The sequence below is a fragment of the Abramis brama genome (genome assembly GCF_963993115.1).
Source record: "Abramis brama genome assembly, chromosome: 7".
Taxonomy (NCBI): domain Eukaryota; kingdom Metazoa; phylum Chordata; class Actinopteri; order Cypriniformes; family Leuciscidae; genus Abramis; species Abramis brama.
Window position 1 is genome coordinate 9,201,060 of NC_139969.1, and position 24,769 is coordinate 9,225,828.

Consider the following 24,769-nt stretch of genomic DNA (forward strand, 5'->3'; position numbering starts at 1 on the left):
AATGTTTTATGCCTTAATTTGAGTACCAATTAATGAGATATGTTTTTGATTAAACCATTAAAATGGAATATAGACAAAATTAAATGGAAAGCACAGAACTGGGTAAAAATAAAACGTAATTTGAAAGAAAAAACCATTAAGAATGTCATTTTTGTTAAACTGTTAAATTGCTGTTAAATTGAACACATTTCATGATTTAAATTAATTACACATGCTTTTTGATTAATACAATTTAATTGAACCATCCAGAAAAATTACAATTTTAAATACAGAAGAATTTTAACGTGAAAACTCACATTAAACTAGGCATCTTGTAAAGTGTGCTTAACCTTAAGGTTAGCTGCATTAACAGTTTAGCTTTCTTGTTTTTTCCCCTCTTCACATTAATGTTACAGCCTCTGCTATAACATTATCTGTTCATAAAATTGGTATCGAAAAAGCTATTGTTCAGGAACCGGTATTGAAGTCATGGTATCGGTATCAAAAAAATTTGACCGATACCCAACCCTACTACTTGCATGACGGTATTTTTATACAATAAAAATGAGCACCTTGAGAAACCAACAATGAGAAACATGCCTAGAGCACCTTCTAGTGGTCATTATATAAAACACAAAGGAAAAACCCTACATGAGATTGCTTCATAACTTGACACTATAACTTTCCTCTATTTGGCCCAAGTGTTCAAGTAGGCATAAATACTGCAAGTGTGTGTAGAACTTTTGATTACTCGATGGGACACACTTATAGTCTTGCAAAAAAAGAAGTGCTCAAAATACAAAGTTCAGGCATTGCTCAGAGTAGCATAAGCCAGACAAGGGAGGATTAAGGGTTCACACATTAATTTTCACACATTAATTTCCCACACGTCTAGTACAATTATGTGGTTTTGTGGATCAGAAATGCTGTCTGATCTAATCAAAAAAATATACAAGACAAACTAAAATATTTTCTCAATAAAATACAACATTAAAAACTATCTCAACTGTTAAATAACAGATTGGAGATTAAAATAATATCAGATTTAAATTAACACCAAAAATAGAGATGAAAAATTAACATAAGTAAGAAATTTACTTTTGCTATGGTTATATAAATGTTCAGTGATATCTTCCAAAGATTTCTGAATTTTGGCGCAATTTTTTCTCTATAAAGTGTTGAGATGGCAACTAGTAAATACACTAAGTTTTGTCATGCTAGCATGTATGGAAGTTTTTAAATCAAGGGTGTTACAACTAGCCCTGCGTTAGGTTGTGCCCCGCTCAAATAAATAATACGGCCACCGTAGGAGTTAAAACGCCCTCAGAATGGGAGGGACTAGAAAGTAATATTCAGTTGGTAGTCATATACAATTTCACCGCTAGATGGGAGAAAATCCTACACAGTGTAGCTTTAACAGAAATATTCTGATAAGAGTGTTTTCCAACAATGCAATGAAACAGTGATAATTTAAGTTTGAAGGGAGTAAAGCCTGTGTTTAGGCTATAAAGAAATGTAATTTTGACAAAGAAGAACTTTTATTTTAAATTAATGTTCATTTAAAGGTGCTCTAAGCGATGTCACACGTTTTTTAGGCCAAACATTTTTTTGTCACATACAGCAAACATTTCCTCACTATCCGCTAGCTGCCTGTCCCTAGCGTTATGATGCCTAGCCTCTCTGTCTCTGTAGACAGCCCAGGCTCCACAAACGGCAAGAAAAAGAAACTGGCCCAGCCTGGACCACAAAACAATAACAAATAGTGTTCCAGCCAATAACCAACAAGAATGATTTAGGGGTGGGGGTTGGGGGGTTAGTGCATGTGCACATGAAGGGGGGTGTGGGGAGTGGAGGAAAGAGAAGCATGAAGAGGGAAGTTAGCTAGAGGAGAGATGTCCTAGACAACGACTAACGTTAAAAATTTATATTCTTGAGAATTTTGATATGACCAAGTCAGGCTGACACATGACCAAAGAGACGACGTTCCGATAAACAAATAACAAAGAATAGGGAAAAGGAGAAGCAACGCGCGAAGTCCTGAATTTACATCGGAAAATCATTCAAAAGGTGGCGAGAACTCCGCCGGCAGAAGGGCTTCCAATCCGACATTCAGGTGGCTCCTGCTGGACAGGTGTGTAAATCCAGTTTGGTTTTTCTAAATGGTTCATGACTGTTTCAGGAAGCACGGAAGGAAGGGGGAGGGGACGGGATGAGGAGGAGGGAGGGTTTGACAATTTTGTTTGACAATACTTCGAACGTCAACAAGAAGTGACTTCACCCAACATCGCTTAGAGCACCTTTAAAAGCAGCCTACTTCAATGTGATATGTTGCCATATCATCATGCTTAACACCGAGAATTTGAATAATTGTAATGTGACGATCAGGTGCAGATATCTAAATCAGAGAATATCATAGGTTTGAGCGGTTGGCGGGTGGATGATTTATTTTTAACAGTAGATTCAGGTGACAGAGCTGATCTGCACATCTCTAGTGCACAAGTCCTACAGTCCACTTTAAAGGTCAGGTACAAGTCAATGCACAGACTTTTTTTTTGTTCAATTTGCACACTGAACATGAGTTGGAGCTCTTAATTTTTAACTCTCAAAATGCACCAGATTAATGAATTTATCTTTAAAATGTACAAATTTTCTGACTGCTGCCATTAAAGGAAATTGTAAAAATAGGGGAAACACAACATAAGTGGATAATTAATGCAGTAAGATTCTCACCTTATTGATCCAAGTGGTTATTGCCTCTTCAGCATCATAAGGGAAATCCTCTTCAGGAAGGAAAGGAGTAAATTTCTGTATACAGGTCAGCACTCTCTCCACGCTGACCATTTCTACTGTGTACGCCATCATTAAAGTGTCGATCATCACAAGGTGAGAACTCTGAAAAAGAAATTACATGTTTTCCAATAACAAAAATGCAATTGTTTACAGTAAATGACAGGCCTTGACATACAGTATATGACAGAAACATACATAATTTACAGCTAAATACTATACATACCAAACTGTTTCACAATATCTACGGTTACATGGACACAATCGGAATGAAATCAATACGATTGATGAATCCGAACAAGGTGTTTACATGAATGATAAATAAAGTAATCGGGTTGATGTGCACGTTTATATGTCACAAGTTTCAAATCGGATCTGATGTTTTGACATGCGCACACTGCACGAATATACAGAGTTTCCCGCTTTTCGCGCATAAATATTCTCCTCTTTTGTTTTAAACAGCAGACGTAATATTAATTCGTCTCTGGTCATAATTTAGAGCATATTAACCGCTTTGCCGTGCTGCTTATTGATCATGCAGTAAAAATGCCCCTCCCCACGGCTAAAACCAGTCGTCTGTGGATGATAATCCAAAACAAGGACTGGTGGGATGTTGTCCTGCTTTACTTCACAGACGCGCGAGTGAAATGAGAATTTTAGAATGACGGGAAACTTATTAATATGACACTTTATTCAACAGGAAGAACAGCTCGTTCCGCGCGTCATACGTCATTACGCTATTTAACGTCATTGCACATGCGCAGTCCTTTCAGTTTCGGTTTTCAATCCGATCAAGTGTTTACATGTTCTCTCGATCGGATTACAAAAGGGATAAACCACCCCTTTCAATCCGATCGAAATTTCATTCGGATCGAGCTCAATCGGATCGATTAATGTGTTTACATGAAGGCTTTTTAGTCCGATTGAGCCGTCAATCCGATTATAAGTGTCCATGTAAACGCAGGTGTTTCACATTATTATCTAAATTAGGAAAAGGGGGAAATACATTTAAATAAAATATTTTAATTAAATAAAATGAATGGACTATGAATGGCTATGAATGGGGCATAAAGTTCTGGTCTCAGGCCTCTTGTGGAAGTGATGTCCTGGAGAAATGCCAGACCAAAACTCCATATTGTACTCTCCTTAACCCATTTACCAATATAAAACTCTTAATTACTGTAGCTGCTAGCAGTCCTATCTTTGGAAAGTGCAGCAGTGGTAAACCATTACTTGTGTATTTGTACACTGGGCAACATTTGATTGTGCTTTGCCATTTAAAATTATGTTGTTTCTATTTTATGTTACTTATTTAAGTTTGATACAAGAGTATCTTTAGGCTTTGACTGGCATAAAATCTCTTTGAAAGTGTAACTTTCTGATTAAAATTATAAAAAGGACATGTAAACCAAATCAAACATAACTGCTCAAACATGTAACCAAACAAATCCTCAAGCAACTAAAATGAACAAAATGACAGTTTAATCTGTTGAGATCAGCAAGCGTAGTCTTTTCACCATCCCTAAATAACGAAGAAAATATTTAGATTAAAATCCAAACATGCTGTATAAATCATTTCAGAAGAAGCACGTGCTTTCAAGCATGTGCTCATATTTTGCCATTTAGACAGTTTGATTAGTTAAAACTAAATCAATTCGCAAATGTAAAGCTCTCATAAATACTAACTGATGACAAGCATTTTAAGTTTTTAATCTTTAATCTGTCTTATGTCTTAAGTATTTTACTAAGCATTTATCTCAAGCATCCAAAAATCTTTCTCTCAGTTCGACATTCAGCATGTCCAACTAAGTGCTGCCAGCCTGCCACACACAACTCGTAATGTTTTAGGTTAGTGTTCCACTGCTATGTTTTTTAATTTCTGGGTGAACTATCCCTAAAATCCATTTTGCAGGGCACTATATATAAATATATATCAAAAATACCACTTTCAGGTTTTACCAGTTATGATAAGACTTGAATTGTAATGACTATTATAACTACATGTATGCATATATGACGCTGATATTATGCACTTTAAAATGATTAATTTAATTATAAATATTGTGTTATATTGTATGTTGTTTAATTAAAATAAATTATGAATGTGCCAACTACTGTGTGCCTAATGATGATGATATAATGCTTTTTAATTAGCCTGGAAATCCAGACCTAAATCTAAAAGATTAATGGTCTGGCGTCGACTAATGAAAATCGGCCAGCTCGAGGGGCGGCACCAAGCATGATTTGAAAACTCACTGCACGCAATTGGATAACACTACGACCAATCACAACAATAAACCCCATACGCTTAGCTACCAGCAGAGCTAATTGGTAGATTAGACTCTTACCGTATCCGGTTGGCAAAACAGCAAAAACGTCCTTCTTGCAAAGGAACGATTCAAGCGGCATCTTCTGTTCCTATTTTAAATAAAAAAGCCAAGTCTAACTCATTCATTGTAGCGGCCAAAGCCGTTTCAAACAACTGGTATTCATCCATAGCCATCTTGCAATGTTTACTAATGACTTCGACGTCACAGCGCTGTCATCATCTGTTTAGCTCGCCTCTGGCCCGCCTATATCAGATAACCCGATGTGATTGGTGCAGCTCGGATACAAGGGCATATTTAATGAGCATCATTACTCGATACCAGAGTAACTCGCTGAGCAAATTCAACTTGTGCTCTCGCGAGAACTCTGGATTACCAGGGTACTTTTTAATGAATGATGGTAAAAAATACATATAATTTTAATGAATGAAATATTTATTAAATTACAATTAAGTTTTTAGTCTAATCTTAAGTGTATTTATTGCGCCCTGCAGTGACTAGTATTTTCAGCTAATAGAGATATTTGCAGTAAAGCACATTCCACAAACAAAGCAGTCCTACGGTAACTTTACTAGTGATATAACACCAAATATAGAACATTTATTCACAAGACCAACGCGTTAAAAATCCGCATGAAACTGATTAACGTAAGCTGTAACTGACTGTCATAAAAGTTTGAACTGCGTGCACTGACGTCACTGCCATTACACAATAGGCTGAGGTGCCTCATGTGATCCAAGTTAGCCGTTACGCTTTCTCCAATGGTAAGAGATACAGACCCTCTCATCTCCCTAATGTCAGACAAGTCCTGATCATACTATCTGTAGCTGAATAAACAGAAGATTGAAACGCTTTGATTGATTAAACATGATGACTAATAAACACACAAATGCCTTATTCTGTGTAAAAAGCCACATCATCTCACAGAAGGATGCTCAACTGTCGTTATGAAGTGAGTTTGGAGTAAAAGCATGTTATTAAATGTTGTCTTTTGTTGGAAAAGATGTTCACAAATGCTTCTCATGTTTGGAAATATGTTTGGCGTGTGTTGCTTTTTCAAATGCATGTTATAAGTGACTCAAACTCGTAGTGCTTTCAGATGGACCAGCATTTATTACTGATCACAGAGCCATAGGTTACTGACAAGCTGCGCATAAAAAATAAATCGCAGCCTTTGCGATTTCAAAATCGCGACAAGTCAAATCGGTTTAAGTGCGATTACATGGATATTGCGATTAATTGTGCAGCCCTAAGTGGGGTCCAAAAAGTCTTAAGGCCACTTTGAAAATATAAGAATTTTTATTATTTAAAATTTAAACCTGTTCTAGGTGAAATATCAAATAGTTAAATGGGATAGTTCACTCAAAAATGAAACTTCTGTCATAATTTACTCACCCTCAAGTTGTTTTAAGCCTATATGAGTTGCTAATCCCCAGTGACTTCCATAGTGTGAAAAAAATACTATGGAAGTCAATGGTGACCAAAAACTGTAAAGTTACCAACATTCTTCAAAATATCTTCTTTTGGGTTCAACAGAAGAAAGAAACTCGTATAGATTTAATGTGACTAATGTGACTAACTAATGTGGCCGCACCTTAAAGGGTCATGAAACCTTAAGGGTCTTTTGTCCATAGGGAATTAATTGGATGGTAATGCAACATGTTTATTTAAAATCAGAACAAAACAAAGCATTCTCATCAGTGGTTTCAGACCGTCAGTCTCCAATGTACATATACAGTTTAAACCAGTCCCTTCTGTGTTTAACCTGCTACATAGTCAAGTGAGAGCATATGTGCAGTCAACACTTTTGCTCCCAAATATGCTGATTAAAGGGAATATCATCAATGCAGTTTCACAGCAGTGCAGACCTCTCCTCCCCAATTGAGTCAAACACACCTCGACACACTGCCGCAGTGCTAATCGCCATGCCAACAGGCAAACCCACCCATGTGCACATATTACAGTGAACTCCTACAGAGACAGGAGAATGACCTGTGTTTGTGGACATGGTAAGGTGTATCTGTGTATCAGTGGGAGAGATTTGCACAATGTGAGACAAAACGAAGGTCAGATAAGACATGCACTTCTGATATGTGCACATCTTATCTGAACAACCCTACCAATCATAAACACACACGCTGTGGCTGATGCAAAGACAAATTTGTGGAGATGTGTTTTCATTTTGAAGCTTACTGTACGTAGGGAGACTCTGCAAGATTGTGGATGTGTCGGTGTTCGCGACTTAATGTGCCTGTAGTGTCTGTGTTAAAACAGATGGACTAGACTGGGTGCAGTGCTCTTGGAGAGGTAAATGCACCTAAATTGAATACTGAAAGGATACTGACTGTTACTGCAGAGAGAGTGAGGGAGAGAAAGGGAATACTGCAATGCAGACATCAGTAGTTCCTAATATGGCAGCGTCCAGTTCTCATCCACCCTACAGTTTACATCTTACAACACCCTTAAATCAAGTACACACTGCAGCCTACATATAGCGACCAAAAGCAGCACAGTATGCATTACCAGTCCACTACCAGCAGATTCATGTTATCACTGCCTTACTTATGATAGTAACAGCAGGGAAACCTGAAGAACACAATGCACTCCAAAATAATTTCCACATATTAAGCTTGTTCCATGAAACTCACAATGAAGGCATTACGACAGACTGATGAAAGCTTTAGTCGGTACTAAGGATGGAGTGATATTAAAATGTTGGTCAATACCAATAAGCAATTATTATGGCCAATTATTAGCTGATATTAAAATGATTTACTATTTTGTCAAAATAATTAATAATACAAAATACAACAAAATCTACAACTCCCTGCTCACTTGTCGCCTGTCAATGATGTAATATCCGTGTTATCCCTGGCTTCCGCTCGTACTGCCATTGTAACCATGGCGACAGACGTGGTCAACTGTGTAGTGCGTAACGTCTAGCGGCACGCTGTTGTTGTCTCGTTCAAACATTATGGACCATGACAAACAGACTTTGGGACAAAAGGAGAAATAAAACGAGGATCAATATCGGCGTTTTCGAGATGCCGAGAGCTCCACGTCCGCGACTAACTTCGACTTGACAGAGCTTAACGACAAACTTCGACTTGACAGGGACGCCGCTCTTGCATGTGCTTTATTAGACAGGTGAGCAAATGTATATAAAACGAATCAATGTTATATAGCTAAACGTGATGAAATGTTAGAATATGATCAGTATGTTATTCTAATGTTGATCTAGCTTACTGCTAGTCTCATACAGACAACAAACTAACACACAGAATAACATTATAACTTTCAACACACTCATATGCAGTTTAGTATGATAGTGTAGACCAGCGGTTTTCAATAGGTGAGGAGCGCCTCCCCTGGGGGGCGCCAAAGAGCCACAGGGGAGGCGCAACACGCAAAGAAAAAAAACTGTATACAGCTCTATTGATATCGGTAATTGTGTGTGCAAGTATTAGCTTTAAAATGCGTCGTTTCCTTGTCCCAAGTCAACAGAAGTCAGCATTAAGGGAGGATACGGAGCCCGGGAAGTCACCTGTGTGAGTAAAAAAAACAATCCGTGGCGACGGTTTTGCAATCCGTCTGCTCAGTTTATAAACCGTACTCACGAATTCTCAAACTGTTCCCTCGGTTTAACAAATCGTGCCCACGGATTAATAAACCGTACCCACAAGTTTCTAATCCGCGCTCTCAGATTTGTAAACTGTGCCTTCAGTTTTTGCAATCTGTACCCACAAATTCATAAACCGTGCCCACGCTTTATCAATCCGTTCCCATGGGTTTGTAAACTGTACTCACGGATTTGTGGCTCGCCCTCATTTTAGAAGAACACCAGGAGATACGTTGTTAACGAATCTTATTGTATATTGTTTTATTGTGTATTAAGTGGAATACATCAAGTTGTCTTAACTGCGTCTGCATGTTTAAAGTGATTCTCAATTGTATGGGGTGGAATATACGATTTAATATGAATGACGTGCATCAAAATCTTTTGTTTATTTGTGATGATCTTAGCACTTTAGCATTATTGTCTAACCTGTATTATAACTGATATTTGACGAATTGCTTTGTTCCTTTTTTGTAAGTTTTAGACAAAAGCGTCTTCTAAATATGTAGCCTAAAATGTAATATAATTTAGCTTCAGTTAGGGATGCACTGATATTAAAATTCTGACTGATACCTTTAGGCCGATAGTAGTTAGCCCGTTACCATGGCAACCACTTGCATGTCCAGGTTTGAACCCGCTTCACGTGTATGAAAAGTATCTGTACACATGACAGCCAGCAAACTCGCAAGGAAAGCCTAACGTGTACTGACAACTATAAATGATTTTAGTGTATTCTCTTCATTAGGATGTTGATATAGCTTCTGTTCCAAGTGTCAAGTAAGTTTCATTCATGCCGTTTCTCCTTTAATTTGATATAAAAATGTCATACTGTATTGTCCCTTATAACCGGTTGTATAACAAACCTATAAGCAAGCTTAAAGAGTTAGTTCAAAAATGAAAATTATCCCATAATTTACTCACCCTCAAGCCATTAAGTTATATATAAAAAATTAACATATTACATTAACATACAAACATTAACATAACAGCAATTTAAACATTGTATTTGTAAAAATATAAAGCAAAAGATTCATTGTGTAAAAAAAAAGACTAGTATTTCCAAGTCGACTAGCAGCAGCATTATCATTTAATCGACTAGTCGAATAGTCTCGCACATCTGAAACCCTTACACTCTAAATCTGAAAGTATGTCAGTTCTGCAACAGAAATAAATAAAGGTGTAGTGCCAGATCACTTGCCATCTGTATGGGGGTCTTGCAGAGGTCTCTCTCAGTCACGAGTCTCTCCTGGTCAGTGACGTAGAGGCCTTTCTGAGCGAGGGCCTGGATGATGGCGTTATGACCCAGCAGAGGTTTAGCCGCGTCACTCCTGAGGATCAGACTCCCCGCGCGGCAATACAACTCCGCGGACAGCAGCAGAGACACAACCGGTGGCTTCACATGCTCCTGATCATACTGGTCCCGGTAAAACGGATCGTCCAACTCCACGGGTACACAGTCTAAAGAGAGAAAGAGAGAGACTGTGATTGATTACACAACCAAGAATTTGGAGGGTAATGAGAAAAAGTGATTACTTGAGCTAGTCATGTGAGGTGGGTAAAACATATTTGTCAAAAACCAGTTCTATTCAATTCTTCAGGTGGAAAAAAAAAAGAACTTAATGTGCCTTTAAATCTGATTCAGGATCAATGCTTGGTCGGACAGACTGATGTGAGGTCAATGAGTGGAATCTGAAAAGAAAGACACACTGTTTTCAGACTAATCCCATTATGGCTCTCATTTAATCTGATTTACTGAAGCTCTTCAGAATAGCACCATAGATCCAAACACACACAAACAGACATGTACAGGCATGCATGAATTCAGTCATGTAAACGCCCAGGTACAGGCCAGCAAAAACGAGTCACGAGCACTTGCCCACAAACACACACACACACAAAAAAAACGGTTGTGATGCACGTAAATAGAAATTATCAGCATCAGGATGAAAACATCTGCAAACAGACTGACAATTCGGCTCTGTTTCTGACGCTTAAGTGCGACTGCAAATAGCTGAGTCTAGAAGGCCAAGGAAATTCCTGGCATCCCATAATGCTTCAGCGTGAGTCAGACTACAGGCAATGCAGATTCCTGCTCTTCCCGGGTCATTTCCTTTCAGTATGTCTTGTGTATGCGTGTTCTTTTTCTTTTTCAGCAGCAGGAAATGTGTCTTAAAGGTGCAGTACACTTTCTGTTAGATTATCTTAAACACATGCATTATTGTATTTGTTTTTAATGCCTGATACAGACTGTGTGATTTCAGCAATCCTGTAAGTCTATAGGATTACCTATAATCCTACAAATCACACTGTACGACGTGGATCTAATAAACTTGGGTACGCCATGTATGTACATCATAAGATGATGACACCTATTGAATCATAGGCTACAACGCAAGTTAGTATGGAAGAGTAAAATGTCATCAGCATGTGCTAGTGGTAAACAAATAGAGCAAGATGAATCACACTTTGGCAAAAAAGAGGAGGAAGAGGAGTAAGCGAAAGAGGAGAATATGGATGCGGTCATGGCTAGGAAAAAGAGGCTAACTTGGCATGCCAATTTTGTAAGCAGAGCTTGAGGTTTTATGTTTTAGCACCATGTCACGTTGATCAATACGCCATTTCATGCTGCATTTTTATTGGCTAGTCAGTAGATGTATGTCGTAGCAGCAAACACACTGTGAGAAGATCATGCTGAATTTCTGACACTGTCAGAAAATTATCACAGGCTATCTTTGGTCGCAAGACCGTAACAATGGCTGTCTTTGAACCTCCCTCACTGTACAATGTAGGACCACCGTTCAGGAGCCACATCCAGAGAAAATGCCACTATTGGTCATCTTTTGTCCGAGTGGGACATCCCAAAATCAGTACCGGGCATTCGTGATTTTTACAGGTGTGAATTCCCTAAACAGCTGTACTACATTTGAACTGTATCTTAAGCACCCGCCATCCAGTTTAACCAGGCACTAAAAGCACTGTAAAAGCATATAGCGTATATGAAAATAAATGTAAAATAACTGATTCAAAAAAGTCTAGTATAATTGGGATAGCTTTGATTTTAAGTTTCTTATGGGACGTTTACATAAGATGCATTTTTAAAAATATTAAAATTAAATAAAAAATGAAATCTTTCACACTAATGATCTATTTAGTTGTTGAATGAATAGCTGACCATCATTATCCATCCCTTATTTCCTCCATTAGCATTAACTGCTAGCAACAGTTATTGTGCTTCCAATATTTACAGAGGCATCAGAAAACTCTTAAAATCATTCCCCCTAACCTTTATGAAAAGCTGCTGCGTCAATGGAAACCCTTTCCCTGCCAGTCTTCGCTAGTTCAGAGCCAAAAACATAAAACACACACACACTACTTCTGTAAAGCTCACAGTTTTTCCTGAACATGCTCATAAAGAGCTGCCTGATTATGGAAAGGTTTTTCCCCTGCGTTTCATCCCAACTCGGACAGAGGCAGGAAGCGGCTCTCGAAGGCATGACAAACACAGGGAGGAAGTGAGGGGTCAGAGAGAGAAAAGCCTGAGGCAGCAAGTCACCACGACCCACAAAAGCCTTTCAAACGTCCAACTCTGTGCTTTTGTTTAAATGTTACTGTAAGAAAACATAACTCTTAAGGTCAATTCAAAAGGTTTTTACTTCAGATAATATACTACATTCTGTAGGATTTTAAAGTAAATTCTGTCAAGATTTACTAAAAGCATTATAAAATAATCATAAAAATGCTCCCTAATACTTGTGCATTATAGTATAAGTTAACTGTATGTTTTCATATACTGTATAAAAGAGACCAAAATTAAAGTAATAATTCACTGATAATCTTCCCCTCCAGTTGTTCTCAACTAGTTTAAACTGAAGAACTGGTTCAATTTGTAAATGAATCATTAGACCAATATCTTGAACAGGGTCGAATAATAATTTATTAAACATATCTGATTCAAAACAACACTTTACAAATCAGGCAATGCCCCTTCTCTTATAAACTCTCCTGAACACTGAAAGGAGAGCTGGGCATAAATTTGGGCATGTTTCTCACAGCCTTCCTCTCCATTTACTTTTATTATACTAAAAAAATAAAGGAAAGAAGAAAAAAACAGCCTGAATATTCAAAAGTGTCGACTTTTGTGGAAGAAAATAAGTCATTCAGAGCTTGGTGAGTAAATGATGACAACATTTTTTTAAATATTTCTAGTGGCAGACTCGCCAGTTGCGATATATACATTTCTCATAACATAGGAAAACATTATTTTAATCAGTCTCATTTAAAAATCTGCCGACACTATCATCTTAAGAAGCACATTCAGCACTATTTATTTCTCATATGTAACATAGAGTGTAGAATAGAGTGCGTTAAGAGTTTACAGGGAGAATAACAGAGTACACAGTCACATGTGAGCATCACACACTCCCATCACCCCTCAGGCTTCAGTGATGTAACAGGAACGAATGCTCTCTGTCGTGGTATGTGCAGTATGCCACAGATGAAGGCTGGGGGTAAAGACAGCATGAACAACGCAGCCGTGAAGGCCTACAGGCACTCAAAACATCTGTTTGTGACCTTGTTTATTTTTCATTTCTGAGCAAAGTATCTGAATGAACAGACATCCACCAGACTCTCTTTTCAATCTAAGGATGCCTTGCAATGGTGGGGCTCATTTTCCTGTGTTTGTTTCTCATGCTGATCAGCAGTTTCATTCTGCTGTGAAGAGCAGTGACTGATGGGGAGATGTTATCACCCTTACAAAAACAGTACCACGGTACTCTTGGTATTTACATGGCACAACCATTTATACCAAAATAGGATTATCAAGGTAAACGTTATTTTCACATCCCTCCCTTGTGAAAAATAGTACACTTTGACATACTTTAAAAAAGATGAACTTATTACAGAAAAAATGTATTGGAATTTATATTAAATGCAATTACTGCTTTTTTGACCCACTTAAGAAGGAAATTTATGTATGTAATAATTACTTCTATTGTCTTCTGGTTACTGTCGAATGTACTGACAAAAATTCCTGGCAACTAAAATATACTTTGTCATTTCTATTGAAACGTGTATGTCATGCGTTTAAATATATTTGTAATTACACATTTGAAATGATGAATTTGCAATTTAGTACATTTAAAGTATATTACATTTAAATGTAATGCTGAGTAACAATCAGTACTACTACTACTACAGTTAAACTACTACAGTTAAAATGATAATAAAGTGCATGTGCTTTAGTATGTTAGTCAACTAGTAAACTAATAAGTGTACTTCTTTAAAGCATGACAAATGATTATTATCATAAATGTACTTTAAATTAAAACTTTTTATTTTTAATTATTACAAAGTGCACTCTTTGAAAGTGTACTTAAGTGTGTTAAGAAAAATAGCCATGATAGTGTAAGTACACATAAGTAGCCTAATATTACTTATTTCAGTAATACGTTGTATGTGAGGGATTATCCATGGCTAGCTGTGCAATAAAAAACAATTTTATGCAGGAAAAAGAAACACCCAACGTGAAGCAGAAATCGTTTAATGCACTGTTAGCCGTGGATTATCCCGCTTATACCATGGTAATTTACCAGCATTGACAAGTTAAAGCTGTTATTGATGTTTGCAGTGCAATATTTGACTGGAAGGATCAAAATGATGGTTATTTCGTCAGTAAAGGCTCGTTAGATCTAAAATTCTGCCACCTTTAATTTAGACAGAGATAAAGTAGTGCTGTAAGATTACATTTATTTGAATTAATGAATTATAGCATTTAATTGAATCAGAGAGAGAGAGAGAGAGAGAGAGAAGCATGTGTGAATTACCTGCATCTGTGCAGCATCTTTTATACTAGTTTCAAAGACTTCAAAAACATCAATGTTACCCCTCTTTGCTGAGAAATATAATGTAGAGATTCAGCAACTAAATTATTTTTTATTTCTATAAAAAATCTAAACGATAGTGGGGGGCGGTGCCGCGGTGGGCATGTGATGTGTTGCGGCTGAACACTGTAACACCGACTATTGTAGCTAACCTATATCAGTCACGTACACGCGCATGGCGCACTGATGATGAAACGCGCAAATAAGGAATTCGGGAAATTTAGGAATTAAGTTGTCTAAAAATGAAGAGGTCAATAGCTGATTACCTTAAAAAACAAAGTGTGGAGGGTGAGGACGCTGGTTGAAAGGACGAGCCAACAAGCCAGCATACAGACTCAGACACAACTGATGACGAGAGCACAGGTGCGCACAGGTTGATTTTATTTGTTTTTAATCAAACATTAAAAAACATGCATGGTGTTTTTTTATAGTTTTTTATGGTTTTCATTTGATAGTTAAAAGATTAAAACATTTTGCCAACATGAGGTCTTGTGTCACTGTCAGTCTTTTTACATCAGTGCAAAACTAGGGTATGCAGATTAAGACAACTATCAGCATGCATTGATTAATCCCATGTAGCAAAAAGGGGGGGGGGGGGGGGGGGGGGGGGGGAGTTACGCTGGAACACTGTGGGAGTGTTGCACTAAGATTGGTCCTGAGAGGCATTTAACTTTTCAGGAGGGAGATGGCCTTTTAAAGGGGTGGTTGATTTCACTTTTCTAACTTTAGTTAGTGTGTAAAGCTGCTGTTTGAGCATAAACATCTGCAAAGTTACGACGCTGAAGGTTCAAAGCAAAGGGAGATATTTTCTTTTAAAGAAATTGCTTTTTAAGGACTACAACAAACGGCTGGTAGGGACTACATAACATTCCTCCCGTGTTTGTGACATCACCAACCCTAAAATTTACATAAACCCCGCCCCTGGAACACGATTTATAGATTATCAATACAGAATATGTTAATCAATGACTAGAAGATAACTACACATAAGCTGCATAAATTCATCAACTAAACATTCAGAAATGTTTCTTGAGTCTCGCCATCTTTGTCCGACTCAAAAGTAAAAAACTAAAAGTTTTTAAAGTTTTCAGTGTGTGTCTATGTGAGGTAATTGGAGCTGCTAACACAGGAGCTCTTGAAGCTCTGCCCCCTGTGCCAGGAGCAGCAGCTCATTTGCATTTAAAGGGACAGACACAAAAACAGTGCGTTTTTGCTCACCCTCAAAAAGTGACAATTTTAACATGCTATATAAAAATATATGTGGTGTATTTTGAGCTAAAACTTCACATAGACACTCTGGGGACATCAGAGACTTATTTTACATTTTGTGAAAATGGCATTATACGACCCCTTTAAAGGGACACTTTACCTCTGGAAAGATGAATGTGTATTTAAAATAGGTCATTTATGTAGAAGAAATGTGAAATTATTTTTGAATTTGGAGCTTTCTAGACTAAGAAAAGCCAGAAAATGTATTTTTGGCTTATGTGGATGAAAGACAACAACTCCCAGAATGCACTTGCTTCGCTGCCCTAGGAGGCCACTCCCAAGCCACGCCTACCGGTAAGAGAGGGCAGTTGACAACAACAAAGTTAAGCTACTAGCCAGTCTCCGTGATGAGTTTGCCCTGGATTTCGAGATCGCCCAAAATGTCCGGGATTCGGCTTTTGCATTCTACAGTCGCCATTCATCATGTTTACTGTGGCGAGCAGGACGAGGCTGAGGGGCGCGGGAGAACGGCGCGAGGCCGGTGGCGTCATTACTGAGACGCACCGGTCTCGCATCTCTCACGGAGGAGCGGGAATTTTCTTAGCAATGTTAAAACGCACATCAACCGATCACTTGTTTAACGTTCATGTAAACACTACATTCAGATTCACCAATCGGAATGAATTCAGCTAGATTGAAACAAAAGGTGTGCATGTAAACAATGAATGGCGACCGCAGAAAGCAAAAGCCGAATCCCGGACATTTTGGACGATCTCGACGGCTGGACATGTCCGGGAAAAAGAGGATGGCATTGGAAATCAAACGCACTGGCACTGATCTGTGATAGGTCTGTTAGCGCATTAGGTCCAACCCCCTATGGGCGGGTTTGAAAGGGTGGGAACTAGTGCTTGTAGTTTAGACAGAAATCCCCCCCTCTTACACTTCCTCCGACAATGACGCAAAATGACGATTTTTGCGTCATTGTGGGAGGAAGTGTTAAGAGGTAAATACGGATTTCTCCCGTCTCAGGGGAAAATGAGAGAGTGTTGCACGACCATTCAATAGTATGACTGGGTTTCTAACAATGCAAAGCTTAATGCAAATGGGTGGAGTGTTCCTTTAAGATCTGAAGTGCACTACAAGTGTACATTCAATGCAATTAAGCACACTTCTTTTTCACAAGGGCTGCTATGTTCAAAAACAATGATAGTACCAGAGTAGTTTTAGTTAATGTCACTGTCAGCACTAATATAGGGGATTCAGAAACATCTGCAATAGAGATCAGAGTAAATCCATGCTTCATCAACCACATTAGAGTTCATGTACACAAGCAAAAAAGCTTTTTACACACACACACACACACTCCTGTGAGGGGCAGTCTTCATCTTGGCCCTGTTGCACTGCACTCCACAGGCGTCTCTGTTGTGGGCGCTCTAGCAATAAAAGCCACATTACTTTATGTCCAGTTGATTGTCTGTGTTTATGTTAATTCCAGAATCCTCCATAGGGAGTTATTTTGGAAAATTCAATCCTATTACAGTGTGCAGAAGCGGGGAATCTGCTTTGAGCATTTATTATGGACTGTGGGGACGGACACAGAGCCATAAGCCAGTCTGTGGCCTTTCATGAGTCTATGCAGGGATCTAGGCTAATGATTTCTGCAGACTTGGAAACAGTTACCACCATGTAGATTTTTGTCAAATTCACTATTTTTAACCTCTGTATACTGCACTCAAAATACCTTAAAATTACAGATTTTGGCCTGGTTTCACAGACAGGGCTTAGATTAAGCCAGGATTAGGCCTTAGTTCAATCAGGACATTTAAGTATTTTTTTAAACATGCATTAGAAAAAAAACAAACATGACTGGTGTGCATCTTAAGACAAATCAATGACAATGACATGTTTAAGTTATGCCAGTGCAAGTTGCTTTCAGTTAAAACAGTTTAAACATGCATTTTAGTCTGGGACTAACTAAGCCTTGTCTGTGAAACAGGAGGTTAAACTTTTAATCTTGTTTATGACTCCTAAGAGAACAACAGTGTTTATGCAAATTTGTTAATTAATTCTCTCCTCAAAATTTTGTAACCCATTAACAAAATCGCTCCAATAAACGCTCATGTCGCAAAATTTTATATTAGAAACATTATAAGGAAGACCGGGGTGTGTTGTCACTTCTTTACTCCAGTCAACATTTCTCAAGGTAGGTTTATTTTTAAAGTCTATTTCGATATAGACATACTTTAAAGATTTGCCAAAAAAAAGGCATGCCTGCTGTTATTGCCAAGCATGAAAAAAGACGGTTGACTGAATGCATGGTAAGCAATAGCGAGGCATGTTGTCATTCTATACGGGCGGGGTAAGTTGTCACAGTGTGGAAACTGCCGTTCAGATAAATGTTAACAATAACATAGTTAGGAAAGACAAAACAATTACTGAAAGGGTATATTAAACATGGGGATTTCAACCTTTTAAATGCTAGGTGCAAGGGACCCATCCTAAAAATTTAAAAGACATCTATAAAGTATTTATAGCCTACTGTGAAAAATTAATACTATAAATATCTAAAATAGGCTATTATTTTGAAAATGTTAAGTTCATTTTAATTAGTATTTACATAATACTCATTATAATAATGTATTTATTTACACATTTAATTATTTCTTTTATACACATTGATATAGTTAATTACTTTAATCTATAAAATAAAATATAATATTTTATTATTTTTATCTTTTTTTCCCCTGTAAAGATTTACAGGAACCCACTTAGGGGTCCGGGACCCCCAATTTAAAAACCAGTGTATCTAAGAAATTAAGATGTATTGCCCTTATTGTGACAACTTATTCCAGCACTAAAAATACTGAATTTCAAACCTTCAAGCGCCACCTACCAGATCCAAAGGCTTTGGCGATGAGCCACGTCAAACTGCACGATATCTTGGCCCTTGTGAAATCATAGTGATCCACAGATTTGATGGTCGGCACGATGAACATCCTCTTGCTCTCCTTGATCTCTGCGGCATCACCCATCTTGACATCTACGCGTGGCTGCATCACGTCCCACGGGACTATGAGATCACAGCGGTGGACGACATTCCCATGCTCAAATATGATGAGAAATATAACGGATCGGCCCAAACGCTCGTGCAGTCCAATAATCCTCCTTTCATATATTGATTAGATATACACGAAAACAATCCCAACTGCATCCCCCAGCGCCGGATTCAATATCCAACAAGCGATTCCAAGCGTCTGCAGTAGTTCTCATCCGTTTCCCGGCATTATATCCTCAAGTTCGTGTAACGTTAGATGACAAAAATCAATATTTCATAGGTGACACATGCGCCATGATGAGGGATGTCACGTTTAATGGCGAGGAGAGGCGGTCGATGAGTTCACTGTTTTGTGTCATGATTTCTCCTCTTCTTTAACTTTTGTAACTGTCCTTAAAATCTCTTCTTCTCCCTGCGGTCCGCCTGCCGCACTGGCCTGGAAAAAAAATGGGAAAGATGAGTGCGCATGCGCGAAACGCCCAGACGCAGACAAGCAGTGCTGGCTGAGGTAGACTCATGCAGCTGTTAAATAAAACGTTTTTACACACCTCATCTGTTTTATTACTTATCTACACTATTTTCTATTTTACGCATATATCCTTTTAGTTCTGTAAATATAATCAAACTGATAAGCTATGTTTGTAGGCTAGGCTGAATAAAAAAAATCTGATACTTTTTTGTTTTTTACTGTAGGCTATGTTGCTACAATTGTTTGGGTTTAACTTGCTGTGAATTTTAAAAATGGAGATTTCAGATACATTTAGACTAATAAATAGTGCCTCAATGTACCCGAATTTTGTGTGTGTGTGTGTGTGTGTGTGTGTGTGTGTGTGTGTGTGTGTGTGTGTGTGTGTGTGTGTGTAATGTATATTTAGGATTGAAGAAAGATTTCCTTTGAAACTCATTTTCACTCAGAAATTGCTAATAAACTTCACTAATAATTACAAAAAATGGCAAGTATCATGAAAAATGAAATTTGAAATGGTATTTTCTTGTAAAACATTCTCCTTACAAAACCTTAAGTTGTTTTTCTAAATGTATTAGCATGTTCAATCAATAAAAAAAGAAAAAAAAGAATTATATTAATATCCTTTGAGACTGATAAGGTGGAGTAGCCTATTAACTGTGACATTTACAGAGTAGAGTCCAAACTGTGTGATGTTGAGGCAGATGTAAGTCTTGTATTAGCAGCAGGAGTCATGGATCGGCTCTCTCAGACAGGAAGGGGTGTGACTGTGGCGGCTTCTGACTATCAGCTCTGAAGAATAGCTGTAATTACTGCCCTCTACCCACACACACACACACACACACAACCCTTTCATCAAACACACACTCACACTAGCCTTTCATGTGTGAGGGAGCCAGGCTCCTAGTTCTCAAGCAAGAATGGAAGTCAATTATTGAGAGAGAGAGAGAGAGAGAGAGAGAGAGAGAGAGAGAGAGAGAGAGAGAGAGAGAGAGAGAGAGTTCCAGATGTGACTGAAATCTCTCCTGCTAATTTTAGCAGTTGGCTTCTACTCATTGTTAAAGCTCCTGACCCTGTTTGAATGATATCACACCCATGTGCACTAATTCAATTGTTAAAAGACGACTTGACTAAAAATAGTTAACTGATAATTAATATATTCACTCTCACTATACTGATGATGACCACGTGTTTGTGTTTTTCCATTTCAATGCCAAATCTGTGCCAACTATCCACACCACAGGGTCCACACAGAGTAATGTCGCCCTCTATCGGATACCGGCACACACTGCACTACTTTTTGTTTGGGATCGATAAAAGCTTGTACAGCATTTATACAGCTCGTAAACATTAGCTGGAAAAGACGATGAGTTTTACTTGAATTATCTGCTATCTAAACATCTGTTTAGGGACAGCTAGGCTACTGTAAGTGTTTTTGCCTCGTGGCCTACCCTTTTAGGGTATGCTAGCCTATAGGCTATAAAAACAAGAACAACGAAAACTAATGAAATAACTAATAAATAACAAACATTTATAACATTAGATTTAAATTCTAATAAACTAATAAGTCGCTTATCTTGACACTTATATCGCATTATGACGCGTTATATTACATCAACAGTAGTATGTTGAGCTGCGTTGTTGTATTTCTACCACTAGATGACAGCATTCATTTATTCTAATCATACAAAGGTTTTTTTTTTCTTTATTGTTTGACTACAAAATAAAATATAGTGAACGCCCTATCATCCCTCCATCCCTCCATCCATCCATCCATCCATCCATCTATCTATCTATCTATCTATCTATCTATCTATCTATCTATCTATCTATCTATCTATCTATCTATCTATCACCGTCTAGTTTATATGTCTGTGTGTGTGTATGTGTGTGTGTGTGTGTGTGTGTGTGTGTGTGTAGGCTATATATGCACACACGCACACACACACACACACACAGTGATCATGGTGAAATAAAAACATCTGATTATATAAAACATGAAAAAGGTGAAATAATAATTGACCTGTTGAACTGAAGCTATTTTTCCAGATATAATGACGTAAAATCTTTTTTCCTTCTTGTATTTAAATGATGGTGTTTCAAGTAATTGAAGACAACCAGTCCCTCATAAGCATTCAGGAATGTGATATGATTGCGAACATCAGAACCTTTGATTATTCACATGACGTTCAATTCAAAGTGTGTGCCATTATCATGCTAAATGCTACCAGCCTCATCCAACCCCCCAAAACCACACACACATAATGTGCTGCATATTTCATACAAAGATGCCTTCACGCAAAAACACAACACAGGCTGTGTGTTTCCCACTGCATACATTCACTGACCCCCACCCCGACAGGCCCTACACCCACCCATACACAGATGAGCCCCATCCTTCATGAAGCAGCACACAAAAGGACAGTTCAGGCCGTCGCTGCTGTCTGTATGTGTGTGTGTATGCAGTGCAGTGTGTGCTTTTTGCTCTAAGCTGCCAAACTGCTTCCAGATACGACCCAGCTGACGTCAACGCCCTGTTATCGCAGATACTCCCTCTGTTTGCCCACAGTATGTAGCTGTATATTTCTATAAGCCCTGTTAACATTCATAAGAGAGAACTGTTTCATTTGAAGCATTTGAGGGAGGCTGTTATTGAAGTGCACAAGTCATAACCTTATCTTTTACTTATTTTGGGCCATACATTGATATATTGACATAAACCCTTGAATTTCTGTCTGGCCAGATTTTGCCACAAAACTAAAAGTATGAAATAAGTATATAAATATATTAAGTATATTATAAATATATAAGTATATTAATATATAAAATAATATATTATTTAAATAGTAATTCCTGTTTTGGCAAAGCTGAATTTTCAGTGTCACATGATCCTTCAGAAATCATTATAAATTTGCTGCTCAAGAAACATTTCTTATTATTATCAATGTTGAAAAAAAAAGTTGTGCTGCTTAATATTTTTTCATGATACCATCATTTTATTCAGGATTCATAAAGTTGAAAAGCATTTATTTAAAATAGAAATCTTTTGTAACATTATAAATATATTTACTGCCACTTTGATCAATTTAATGCATCCTTGCTGAATAAAAGTATTAATTAAAAAATTATATTTTACTGACCCCATATATTGGGACAATTTTTCCATTGAGATGACTGGGAAAAAGTGTCCAAATCGAACTGAATTCGCCCCATTTACACACACTGTACTGTAGTAATTTTTATTAGAATAAGAATTAAGCATTGAGCATAATGGGAATTATTTCACACACAAAAAAAATTATCCAGATGTATTACAGTAATGACAATTTAGAGGGAAAGATGTTTATTTGTCATGAAAAATAATGTCATAATTAAAAATAAATGAATAGGCTATTCAACATAAATATTATTCTTGTCTCTTTGTTTTTTTCATCTTCTTTGATTTGCATTTAATAAAAAGTGCTATACATTTTAATAGATATACATCCTATGGTAGACAAACAATGTATTGCATTATGTGCAGAAAGTGAAGAAGAGAATAAAAAGGAGGAGAAAGCGTGAGTATGGCGGACGGGATCACTCTTGTGCTTGGGTCACTGTGAGGTATTTTTAACACACACAGACCTCAAGGCTGTAGTTAGAGGGTGGGGTCACGTCGGCCTGTGCTTCCCCCACTGGCAGCACAAACCTGTATTTATCTGAATAAAATCCAGAGGGGAGTCTGGACCGTATGCCCTGAGTTTATCTTCTCTTAAACGCTGTGACTTCGCAGTAGTGACGCAGAAACCGCACTGAATCTGGCTTGTTTTTTTGTTACAAAACAATAAAGAGATTCCACCATACTCCACACCGTCATCTCTTAGCTCCACCATCTTGAATTTTAGCAATTTAAAACGTGCAGGAAAACAAGTAATGCAACTCAATCCAGCTTTTCTATTACATTACTTTAAAATGAAGAGTTCAAATAGGCTTTTTGTGGTTCTACCCCATTTACCCTCTTCCGAGGTTATAATAAATATGGTTAAAATTCAGATAAACACTTTTTTTTTTTTTTTTTTTTTGCTGGAGTTTCCATTTTAGAATCTTCTTAAAATAATTAATAATTAACCTCATATTTTAAGTTCAGTCAAGAAATTGACAATAGAATTTGCAGCATATAGGTTCACTGGGGGAAAAAACGTGCCTCTGCCTACAAATTTAAACTTAACCATACAATTCACTGCAGTTTCCAGCTGAAATGAACACTAGTGGCAGTAAAACATCAACAACTTTTATTCCTTTTCAAACAAATGATAATTACAGGGGCTGTGTTTATCGAATAATTAAGACTTACAATACCGCAGTTCCTTGCAAAATACTATTTTCAGTAGTAGCTAACCTGGTAGCTTTGTAGCCTACTTGTGATGCGTAGAGCTCGGGTACGAGTTCAGTGAAACGCGAGTCACGATAAAAGAGCAGATTCTTGTAGAAGCAAGTTGAAATGACATGGCTGCTTCAGCAAATGTGTTTTATCTCACATTTGCTTTTTTTTTTTTTACACTATCGGTTCGGTTTAGCGTAATGTCTGAACACAATACGGACAACAACCAAAGGAAAGTGTAGCGAAACGTCCAAACATATCATTTTGCATAAATGTCGCCACAGGTAGGTCTACGTTTTTCCACAATCAGCAACAATAACAACAAAAAAAGCCTATTGCCTTTATTTTATTTTATTAAAAAGTAGCCTAATAAAAAAGGGCCTGAAACAAAGGCTCTAAAAGAAAGAGAAAAATAGATTATGAAGAAGGATGCCGAGTGAGAGAGAACGAGAGAGAATGAAATGTATTGCAAGAGAAAGAGAGAACATCCCTAAGGAGTTCTGTCGACCCTTTTTCTGAATGCGTGAACAGTAAATGTATTTTCACTTGCTAATTAAAAGTTCTGTTGTGTTTATTTTCATTTGTGCTGCTCCAGTTCTGCTTACACATTTTTATGCGGCCTACATTTTCCATGAATATCTCTTTGCTCTTTTTCAAAAAAATCAGTGCAACAACAGCTAGCTTGAGACAAGAATAGACTATTTTCTGAAACAAATGACAATACAGACGGCTCCTCAGCATCAATACTGACTGAACAATTGTGTCTAAATTGCTTTAAAGTTAAAGGCATCATCATATCATGAAAGATTAAGCTGTTTGATGTAGGATACTTACTTCGTCCATAAAATGAACACCAGTTTAAACTAAACAGCAAAGACTTGACAAGCAGCAATGTAGCCTATAATCTGGTATCGGGTATTAAATAGGAAGTTGAATTGTAAACATTATTATCCCTAAAAAAACAAAAGACAATACTTTTTTTCCCAGCTGGTATTTAACAATAAGAGTAAGATATGGCAAAACAACCATTTATTGTGTTGCTCTTGACTATTTTAGAAGCAAGAATCTGACATAGGATCCTTTAGCTG

General features: G+C 37.5%; 1 protein-coding gene across 4 annotated transcripts in view; it reads right to left on the reverse strand.

Annotated features, from left to right (window-relative positions):
* Positions 1-19,288, reverse strand: part of camsap2b (calmodulin regulated spectrin-associated protein family, member 2b) — a 59,159-nt gene extending 39,871 nt beyond the window's left edge. For all 4 annotated transcript variants that reach the window (XM_084119625.1, XM_084119623.1, XM_084119624.1 and 1 more), the window contains exons 1-3: positions 18,694-19,288; positions 9,908-10,167; positions 2,710-2,871 (exon numbers count right to left, since the gene is read on the reverse strand). In XM_084119625.1, the coding sequence (XP_083975751.1) occupies positions 2,710-2,871; positions 9,908-10,167; positions 18,694-18,856 (585 nt within the window). In that variant the 5' untranslated portion in view covers positions 18,857-19,288. The remainder of the gene's footprint in view (positions 1-2,709; positions 2,872-9,907; positions 10,168-18,693) is intronic.
* Positions 19,289-24,769: the final 5,481 nt, after the last annotated feature.